The sequence below is a fragment of the Poromitra crassiceps genome (assembly GCF_964638095.1).
Source record: "Poromitra crassiceps genome assembly, chromosome: 2".
NCBI classification, from domain to species: Eukaryota; Metazoa; Chordata; class Actinopteri; order Beryciformes; family Melamphaidae; genus Poromitra; species Poromitra crassiceps.
Window position 1 is genome coordinate 99,619,656 of NC_139624.1, and position 11,516 is coordinate 99,631,171.

Below are 11,516 nucleotides of genomic sequence, written 5' to 3' on the forward strand. Positions count from 1 at the left end.
GCTGGCACCTCATCACTGCAGGTGTGCGTTTCACGTACTTTGACTCTGATATAATAATAAGGTCAGACTATAGTAACGGCTAACACACTTGAGTAAAACACTTTTGTTTTGGTAACAGCTTTTATTACCCCAGACTACACAAGACAAACAAATCCACATACTAGTATATACTGTAGATGTATCATACTCTACAAGAGCATTACATCATGAACACAATCATGTTTCTCTTACACTCCTTCACCCAAAGCAATAGGAAAAGTATGCAGTTAAAGTTTTTAGACAAAAATATTCTATGCACACTGTGTAGGGAAATATAATATATTTCTGGATTACAATTTTTTTCCACCTCATTTAATATGCAAGAGCAGAAAATACAAATGTAAGAAATTAGAGTAAAACATGGAATATTTCCAATCATCATACTTTCATTCCTATTGCCCCAGATTTTCATCATTTTTTTTTAGGTAAACAATGATAGCGAGAGTGACATCTGAAGGGTCAAGCACAAATATTTTGAATCAATTTGCTATTGGGGCATCCGGGGAGTTCAGCGGTAGATATTCCCTGCTTACCAACACGAGGGTCGCAGGTTCGAGCCCCCGTGTTGCTTTCGGCTTGGTCGGGTGTCTATAGTAGTACAGACACAATTGGCCGTGTCTGCGAGTACGAAGCCGGATTAAGGGTATGTGTCCTGGTTGCTGCACTAGTGCCTCCTCTGGTCGGCCTGTTCGGGGGGATGGGAACTGGGGGGAATAGCATGATCCTCCCACGCACTATGTCCTGCAGGTGAAACTCCTCGGTGTCAGGTGAAAAGAAGCAGTTGGCGACTGCACATATGTATTGGAGGAAGCATGTGCTAGTCTACAACTCTCTCCTGATGGGCAGGGGAGACGCAAAAGAAATTCACCATCAACAAACACAATGTCTTGGGGTTGGCTTGGAAATCTGAGTAGAGGCAATAATAACTAATGACGGGGCCATAAAACTATGCATAACATATCAGAAAGACGAAACGGCAGAGCTTCAGGCAGAGTATCTGTCCAGCTCAACAAACAGACAAGGCCTCTTTATACAGGGACATGATAGTACTTGCATAGAGCACTGAGGGAGGCCTGAAAATGAGCTCCGAATTGAGATGCAGAAAAAAAGCACAGCTGAAGAAGGCTACAATTGATCAATACTTCAGTTGTGTGACCATCAGTGTTGTAGTACTCGAGTCTAGGGATGGGACCCAACTGATCCAATATCGGTATCGGGTGCCGATACTGACATCATTCACGAATCGGATCGGAATCGGAAAATATATATATATATATATTTTTTTTTTGCAATTCCAGCGCTGGCCGTAATTTACCCATGTATAATAGTATCCTTCTTTGCCTTGTATATTTTCTTAATTTTGTCTGCTTTTTGCAAGGTATATTAAAAAAATAATCTTTAATTGGCCAAATCTTTGCCTATACTGTATATTCAAGAAAAATATCGGTATGGGAATATATCGGAATCGGCAGATTGTAAAAAATGTGGATCGGTGCATCCCTGCTCGAGTCCAGGAGTCTGAGTCCTGGACTCATTTCAGGACTTGTGACTTGGACTTCAGCACTGATGACTCGGACTCACCCATTCATGCATTCGGACTCTGAAGTTAGAGACTTGTCCATTGATAAAGACTTTTTTTTAATAGATCCTAATAATTTGGCATAAGATAGCCTATTGATAGCTACGATATATTAATACCGGACTCGGACTCAGGCAATGGGGACTCAACTCGGACTCTTCTTTGGTGACTCAGACTTGGACTCGAAACACTGGGGACTCTAGGCTCCATCTATAGTGACTTGACTACAACACTGGTAACCATCTAGCTCCAACCCCCATCTCCTCCCCTCCCCGGGCCTCTCTACTACAGTCAACAACTACTTAAGATGCTAAAGCATGAAACAACCAGATCTTCATGGAAGCGCTTCTTTCTCTCTCTCTAATGCTAGAGCAGTAGAACTGATGGTTTATCAAAACCTCTTCCAAACCACAGGTATACCCTTCTTACCCCCCTGGTCGTCTGGGTGAGGCTCATTCATCGGACTCATATCTGCAAGAAACAGCATATTAGGAAAGTCAGTTATACTATTTTACAAAGAATTGGGCATTACATACAGTATGAACAAAGTATTGTGGTCCCTACCAGCACCCAGCCACAAAAAGTGTTTGATTCAACTTAAATTCAAACTTTACAGTGTCATGAGGGAAACTTGGGTTGCAGGTGGGTTTTAAAGAAAAAACGCAGAATCCTATCCTATAATAAGAATGCAAAGTGTCTGTGTGTGAGTGAGCAGAATTGTGTTCGGCCACAACTGTCATTTCACGTGCGATCGAGCTGAATCTTTCAGGAACAGGAAGTGTAAAGAGCACCCCTGCGGGTGACCTAATTAGGGAGGATTAATTGACCTAATTACCTAATGATTGCCCTAATTACCTAATGATGTGATTCACTCGAGCAATGATGACATCATCACTGATGACATCATCGAGTGCTCGAGTGACATCACCAATTCTATGTGGACCCGTGGGAGTTGGACACCCGTTATGATGAATTTGTCCCAGGGGGGTCTAACTCCCACGGGTCCACTAGTAAAAAATAAAAACAGGTTACATAAAAGCACAATAAAACATGTAGTAAGTCCTAAAAGTCAATAGCTCAATATATAGTGCGGTAAAAGATGGCTGAAATTCAGCAACAACAAAATAAAAAGCCCCCCCCCACACACCTTTATCTAATGATAGAGGTGAAAAATGAGTCTGTAGTTGTTTAACTCTAAAGCGTCACCCAGAGGCCATCAGCTCAAACTGCAATCTAAGGGGTCAACAAGCCAGGGCAGAATGGCATACAAGATGCCATTTCCATTGTTTTTGCTAAACTCGACAGTTACAGATTCCTTCACTCACCTCTGCAGGCGTTTTCTGATATCTTTGATCTGCTCATTCTTTTTGGTCAGGATCTCCTTCATGTTGCGGTAGGCAGCAGTTTGCTGGAACTTCTTCTCCAACTCCTGTACACATACACACACATGCACATAAACTATACACATACTGTAAATAAACACATGCAAGGTGAATGCAATAAGAGGACCAGATTGGTACAGAGTATGAAGGGTTGCTGGCGGGGTGTCCAAAATGTAGTTTTTGCTCACCTGTCAAGAGCTTGTAAACCGAAATAATTTACCGGCTATGAATATTGTTACCAGCCCAAATAATTAATATCGATTTTTCATAGAAATACCTCACTGACTCTACCCATTTTCAATGTATTTTCATGTATAGAATCAGGTCCTGTCTGACACATTCAATAAAGAGACAAGAGGCGTAGAGTTTTGATTAAAAAAAAACTTCATTCACATGTAATGTAATGGATCAACTTTGTAATTCATCATGAAATGACTTGCCAAGCAGGAATACTGTTAAGTTTCAAGGCTAGTTAACCGTCCAGGCAGTGAAGAAACAGAAGGAAAAGCTTGCAGAGGTTTAGACTCTAGCGCTTTTGTGTAAAGCCAGCACAACAGGCAGCCAATCAGGAGCCTGTTTAATTAGCCATTGTTTTTGTGTGTTTTTCCCATGTTTTTCCTATCTGGAGGAAACCCAAGGGGAGCACAGGGAGAACATCCAAACTCCACACAGAAAGGCCCTTTTGACAAGCTAGCCCACCTGGGCAGTAGGCACTGAGGACAAGGGAATGGGGACACACCCTGAGCGCCCACAGCGTCACAGGCGGCAATCAAACCCAGGACCTTCTTGCTGTGAGGCAACAGCACTACCACTGCGCCACCATGCCCAATGTTTTGTTTTGATTAGTCTCGGTTTCCAGACGTTTGGGGAGCGGCGCCAACAGCGCCACCTAACCACCAAACGTCTGGGAATTTACTGTTCCAAATCTGGTTCAGAGCCCGGCGAGAACGGCCGGCAGCAGACACACCTACATTTATTATTCAAATTTTATTTGGTAGCGGCAATGCAATGTTTCATAGTTCCAATATAGAGCAAGACACCGATGTGCTGCAAAGAGAGTTTATACCCGTTGTTTATTTTACAATCATTTTTCCTACCCGGAAGTGGTCCGCTTGCTACTGTGAGTCATCAGCAGGCTCTGGGAGTCGGGCTTATCGCTGGGGGAAAGACCTCTATCCGCCGGGGCCGGATGAAACACGTCCTATTAACAGGTTATGTTTGTTTCTAAGTGATTAATATGTTTCTCCGCAAACGCGACAGCACCGGTTCTGCATGAGCGTCACTGCCCCCAGAAAGCAGGCCCGCCCACAACACTCATGATTGGTTCTCCGATGCAAGGCTTCCAACAGCACCACCTAATGTTATGAAAAGATTTAAATAGTAATATTCTTACAGTAGTGAAACGGATTAAGACTGAGAGCTGAGTCTATGTTTTGATTGGCTCATGGTCAGAGCGTGTATAGTGGGTACTGGGGACAAAGTTTGACAACAGGCAAAGGCCAACGACTGTATACAGTCGTATATACAGTACAATATATCCAATTAATTCAAATATTGTATCAATAAACGACCAGCCAGTGTGGTTTATTGAAGACAAATTGGCAGCATCGGACACTGGTTTGCTGTCAGCTGGAGGCAAGGAAAACAGTGATGTACCTTCTCTGCCAGGGCCAGCTGCTCCTGCACTCGCAGCAGGTCATGTTTGGCAGACACCAGGTTCTCCTGCAGGTCCTTCTGGGAGGCGGCGTTGGCGCTGAGAGACCTTTCATAGTCTGACTTCAGAGATGCCACCGTGTCCTCTAGACTGTTGATCTCCTGGGAACGAGCAGCCCGCTTAAAGGAAAAGAAGCAACACATCAGTTCAGATGGAAAGCATGCTGTTTATTTGACACTATCTTTATGTGACAGACTTCTATTCCTATTCACAATCACACAAAAAAGCCACACTTTGGTCAGTTGCATACATACCATCGCAGGTCCAAGTTAGCAGAAAGAAATCAAATCACAGCAATTGTTCAGACACAATGAAATGAAAAACAAAGAAGCAAAACATGACAGCAGCACAAGACACAAGCCAAATGTGGTTATAAACAATGATTTAACTGATACTACTTCCAAGCCCAACTCTGAACAGTACCTTCTGTTCACCTTGCACCTTCTGAAGGTCTTTCAGAGCCCGCTCTGCCTTGGTTTTCTCATCTAGCGCGCCCATGGCCTAAAAAGGGAAATCAGACCAGAGGGTTAAGAGCAATGTAAACTAGTGGGCCGATTGTAAGGACAATGCCGTCCAGATAAAAAAATGTGTGACTGAATTTCTGTAAGATTCAGATTCAAGATTCAAAAGATTTATTGCCATGTCAACAAAAGTTGATAGGAATTTGTCTTGGTTTCACTCTCAGAGACAAACAAAAACATAGCAGCCAGCGACAGGAACATACAGGAACAGTTCTCAGCTACAGCATATACAGTAGAAAGTGCATACAGTTTAAGGTGCATACAGTTTAAAGTGACAACGGTAATGTGTCAGTGCAAATTCAAGTGCCTTATGGCTTGGAGGTAGGTGCTATCTCTGAAGCGAGATGTTCTACTCTTCATACTCCTGTATCTCCTGCCTGATGGGAGGAGGTTAAATAGGTGGTGTACCTGGGATTCTAAAGTCCGAAGCCTGGTTTTCAATTTATCATTTTCCTCCTGTAGTCTCGATATCTCCTGAAGAAGAAATGAGGCATAAAGTATATAAGGTTGGATATCAATGTGATAATGAGCATCCAACTTTTTACAGTCAACCTGAACATCTAACGCAGGTAACATATTATTTATTTACCTTGTTTAGAAGCTCAGACACCCCGCCTTCATTCAGTGGTGCTAACTTGGGTTTGCCAGTTTCCTGGCTTACCTGAGCACAAACATTGCAATTGAAATGATGCGAGAATATTCTCAAACCCTACTGAAATCATAAAACAAACAGAATACAGCATTTGCTATGTACAAACAGAGGACGTATCGGTGAATTCACAACCGCTCTTGATTTCTTAGTAAAAACGTGTAGGCTATGCCCTGTTGCTGCACACAGGTAAAAGCAAAGAAAGAATATATTTTGATATCCGTGTACTATTTGTTTGCCTTAGAAATGTGACCGATGATTATAGTGTAAAGGTCAAGGGTCTATTTTTTAGAGCAAGGTGTGAGTCCCACAGGAAAGCAATGAGCTACAAGAAACCACATGGCGACCTCTGTGACGTGTGACTTCTGAAACGTGTGAAGGGTTGATGGCCTGGCATGAGAAACTACTTCAAATGCCTGGGAGGCGCTGCCGTCTCTTTACTAGTTTACATGTAGGTCTGAAAAGCCATGATTAAGGACTACCGCTACGTTGATGGAGATGTTTCATGCTCTAAATGGGGCACCGCTGCACAAGACGCTCACCTTATCAGTGGTTTTGAAGTCAGTCTTCTCAAACTCAGCCACTTGCTCTAACAGCTCCCTATAATGATAGAGGTATTATAAAAGTATTAGACGAGGGAATGACGAAGGAAATAGCAGAGGAAGGAAGATAGATAAGCTTAAAATCTTGCAAATAATGTCAGTTAACAACAACAACAACAACAGAAAGTTATTGAGTAGACAGTGAAATTAATCTGATAATCTTGTGGCCAACGGGTTCAGCAACTGCAGCCAACTCTTTACCACAGTCAGTCTCTAAGGACTCGGAGCACAGTCGCACCTTGGCCTACACATTATTTTACAGAGATGTTTGGCAACATTCTAGTAAATGACTTATGCAAAGTGGAGAAATCCACTATTTGGCAGTTATGCATCTTTCAAAAGGGAAATACACCCATCACGTTCCTGATGACAGTTTAACATTAAAAGTATAAGCTATATGCTTGTGGTGAAGAAAGCAGCACTATGCAAGGCTTAAATGTGGTTTGAAAAAGCTGCTGAACGCACGTAGATCTGTAACAAGGGGCGTATTCCCTGCTTCTGACACTCTAACAGTTTAGGGCTGAGGCCTGCAAAACAGGGGTTTGTTTATCCATCTACTGTTCACGTATTACAAACAAAAGAACTTTTCCAAAACAAGTACATCACATTACATCAGTAAAGGTCTTTGAGTTCTGTAAAGGTTACAGCAGGTCAGAAGTGACACAAAGTTCACCATGAACACCGCAGAAGATAACGACTGTATTCAAAACTGTGTGCATGTACTGTAGTGCTATGCACTGATCGTGACAGTAAATAGCATTATTGTGTTATTTTGCCCTTGTGGGAAAGATCCTCAGAGAGGTGAAGTGAGGGAATATGGAAAAGCCTTCGCCTCGTCCATCTCAATGGCAAAAATAGGAACAGGTAGAACTCAAACACCTGTTAAACAAGTGCTCAGGATTTTTTGTATGCTTGTTGCTATGGTTTAACAAAGCAATTTGTGTAATAAGTCTGGTTTTGAAATAATTGCAGTTGACGTTTTTGATTTCATAACCAAATCCTCTCACTAGTGCTGCTGTGAACTGATGTTAATGTAATAATAACCATCTCTCTTGTTCCAAGGCCTGTGCCAAAAACCCCATATAAATTTCTTGGCACAGTGTCAAGAAGAGAAGAGTGAATGACACAGAATAAATGTTATACACACACACACACACACACACACAAACACACATGTATGTATACATACATACATACATGTATGTATATGTATGTATGTATGTACTATGTATTTTTGTATGTATATATGTACATACATGTATGTATGTATGTGTATATATATATAGATATATATAGATATCTGTATATATATATATATATAGAGAGAGAGAGAGAGATATATAGATAGATAGATAGATAGATAGATATAGATATCTGTATATATGTAACATAAATTGAAGAGAGTAACGAGCATACACTTAAATTACTTACTGAAATTTATTCAGTGAACAATGCGTTTCGTGGGTAGCGTCATCACGTTCACCCAGGAGTAGGGATGGGCATTTCTAGCAAAAACACTATTCGAAATTCGCTGGCCAAAGTCGACTTTTAATCGAAATTCGAAAAAAAAAAAAAAAAAAAAGCATTTAAAAAAAAAAGAAATTTGTGAGTGAAATGTTGTATTGTCTCCCCTGATTCTAAATCTAAGGCTTTATTAATGAATAGAAAAAGCTTCTGCTGTGGATTTTTAGCTCAAACAAGCATTGCACCACTGAAGTAAAGAACATGTTACATGACATGGACATTTTCGAAAATAAAAAACAGTTTTGACAATCACGAGTGGTTCATTAAATATTTAGTAGGCTCAGGTCTGAGTGCCAAAGGGGTGCCAAAGTCACCCCCTCTCCCTCTTCATGGGATTTCATCCACCATTCATTTTTCCATAAATCTTGCTTAAAATGCTTATAAAAATTGTTTTACTTGCTCAAACCAAGCGATTCGACTCTACTTAGAATCAGGGGAGACAATGCAACATTTCACTAAAAAAAAAAAAAAAAAAAAAAAACGTTTTTTTTTTCTTCGAATTTCGACTTTCAATAATAAAAGTCGACCCTGATAATAACAACGATTATTCGAAAATTCGAAATTCGATGCCCATCCCTACCCAGGAGTGTCATGTTGAGTGAACCTGACGACTCGACGTTGGTCACTGAATAAATCTCAGTAAGTCATTTAAGTGTGCGGTGGTTATTCTCTTCAATTTATGTTTCATGTTCCTGCAACTAGGGATGTAACAGTTACCGGTTTAATGATAAACTGTGATAAAATTGCCTACGGTTAATAGTACCTTTTCAAATTGTAATTATCATTAAAACCAGTACTCAGTACTTTTTGAACATTTTCAGCATTTTTTTACAAATACCGTGATAATACGATAACGTGATAATTTTGGTCACAATAATCGTGATGTGAAATTTTCATACCGTTACATCTCTACCTGCAACTGACCAGCACCTGATCACACTGGCTGTACGTGGGGAATCCTCTTTACTATGTATATGTATGTATGTATGTATGTATGTATGTATGTATGTACAGTATGTATGTATTTACAGGCTTGTAATATAAACTAACATTTTCGAAGACACTCTTGGCAGCAAGACGCATTCTTTGGTTGCTGTTTTATAAATTTAATTTAATCACAAATAGCTTCAAGCTCAACACTTCCCTTACCATCACAGTCAGACACCATGAATTGTTGCTCTTTGACCAAATTAAAAGTTTTGTTTTTTGCATAGCTGTAACAATTTCTTCACAGGTAGCAGAAGCTGTGGCTTTGAGGTTGGCTGAATGTCACTGAGAAAAGGAAACCTCTGCAGAGTAAGAGGGGAAGAATTCACATGAGAATGTGTGGCTTGGCAATGACATTTTTGCCTGGTTGAAACACTAGATCTACATCTAAAGTAGTGAAGGAAGTGGCCTCTTCTTGAAATGGGAGCTTCTCTCAGTGAACGCAAAGGCGTATTGTGTGTGTCAGTGGCCCAGGCTCAGCTCTCACTTTGGTGTGGCACTCGGTTTGACTTTGAACTACTATGTCACATCATTAAAAAAAGTCTTGATGATGTGCCACCCAACAAACTTTAACGATGAATAGATGTTGACTATATAGTTAGTATAATATATAATATACAGTAGTGCCAAAATGAGTTGAGATGATGCCTGTAGTCCTCTATGGCTACTACTGGAATCATTTTATAAATATCTCTCTTATATCTGTTCAAATCAGTTTCGACAGCTGCTTTAAAGCAGCTACGAGCAACTTTTTCGATTGTTATTAAACAGTATAAATTTAATATCAATGCATCACATCTTACCTCTAATAGTCGACGAGACCAACGCAGAGTAGTCTCGCTTGAGCCCCGAGTGAATCGGCCAGTGTAGGCTGTCTGTGGCCAGGGAAGATCAGGAAGTGAAATGAAACGGTTTGCAGCAGCCACTTCGGCCATAACCACAAAATAACTTCCAAAAAACCTGTTAGAATATAACTAGAGATGTTCGCGAGAATATGCGTGGCGTTCACATTGTTTATGTTATGTTGCTAGGCAGCGCAAACGGCGAGGCAGGCAGCTGCGTTTCACTTCCGCGTTTCACTTCCGGGTAGCCGGGCCGGCGGTAAGGAGAGAGAGAGAGAGCCCCCTGTTGACGCGAGTTTAGACAGACACAGACTTAATAATCATCCAAGGGAGCAATCTCCAATTCACACAGCTTTGATCTCAGCTACTATTATAGGTAAGATGTGATGCATCAATATTGTAATTATACTGTTTAATAACAATCGAAAAAGTTGCTCGTAGCTGCTTTAATATGATTTTTTTTACGAAGCCCTACAAATTGCGTGCTTGTTCAGATTGACACTGAACTTGGCCACCTCCTGTTCACCACTGTCTCTCGAATGTTTGCTGGGTAGTTTCAGTTTCTAATAAACAGCGAGATGTAACCTGTTCTCCAGCTCTGAGATGTCCGTCTGCAGTCGGAGGTAGAACTTCTCAGCCTGGGAGAAGAGCTGCCGGAGCAGCAGCACGTTGGTGTGGGCTGTGTTGATGAGCTCTGTCTCCACCTCGCCCCGCACCACCGCCTGCAGCCCATCCAGCATCTCCCTCACCTCGTCCACCGTGAAGGTTTCCTCCACCAGCCTGCAGACACACACAAGCATATTAGAGATCAATCAGACATTTGAACTGATAACCACTTTTACGTGATAAACAATTACACACACAAAAAAGTTAATATGAGCAATCACCTGCTCTCTTTGAGTTCCTCAAAACATGAGTCAATGGTCTTGAGTCTCAGGACCATCTTTGAACGTGCAAATCGCATGTAATTGATGACTTCGTTCTGATGATGTTCATTAAAACCAAATTCAGCCTACATGGAGAGAGGGAAGTGGGAGGTTAGAAACACCACTGGCACCACAGTGAAGCTAGCAGAAGCAGATAGATGCAGATGGTCCATAATCAGAATTGGAAACAGAATTATTTTATTCTGCCATAGTATGTTGTTTGCACATACACGGAAATTGTCTTGGTGTAGAAGGTGCACACTTTACATGAGATATAAACCACTCAGTAAAATATAATAAAACATACAATAACACATTAAATATGCACAAGTTTAAACACTGTACAAGATATGGACAGAGTATTTACAGCCAAATGTGGCAGAGTACAAATCTAGCAAGGCAAAATGACAGTTACAGTACAAGGTTGGCAGTAGTACAATTTCCAGAGTTGACAATATATACACGATGCAAATAAGAGTTAACAGGTGCTATTCACAGGTTCTATGCATGAATTGCATTGTATTGCACATGTTAACTCTGCCTAGGGTGATGGGAGGTGCAACATCATTGCAGGAGCACAGTGCATTGTGAGTTAGTGTTTGTGTGTGCTACATTAGCAAACACAACTAACGGACCAGCTAACCTGAAGAGGATGTTCCCTAACGAATGACAGGGCCTGTTCACATGAGCTTTAGAGTTAAGGTTAACGTTAATGTGCGGGGATGCTAACTGTCTGATGCTATTTGGATCC

At 41.1% G+C, this 11,516-nt stretch overlaps 1 protein-coding gene across 1 annotated transcript; it reads right to left on the reverse strand.

Moving 5' to 3' along the window:
- Positions 1-143: 143 nt before the first annotated feature.
- On the reverse strand, positions 144-10,845 carry lztfl1 (leucine zipper transcription factor-like 1). The gene is made up of 9 exons (XM_083659622.1): positions 10,727-10,845; positions 10,425-10,619; positions 6,427-6,484; positions 5,825-5,896; positions 5,644-5,709; positions 5,138-5,215; positions 4,657-4,833; positions 2,944-3,047; positions 144-2,089 (listed from the first exon to the last, which is right to left on the reverse strand). Exons 1-9 carry the CDS (start codon positions 10,801-10,803, stop codon positions 2,071-2,073), a joined length of 846 nt encoding a protein of 281 aa, XP_083515748.1. The 5' UTR covers positions 10,804-10,845; the 3' UTR covers positions 144-2,070.
- Between the last annotated feature and the right edge of the window lie 671 nt (positions 10,846-11,516).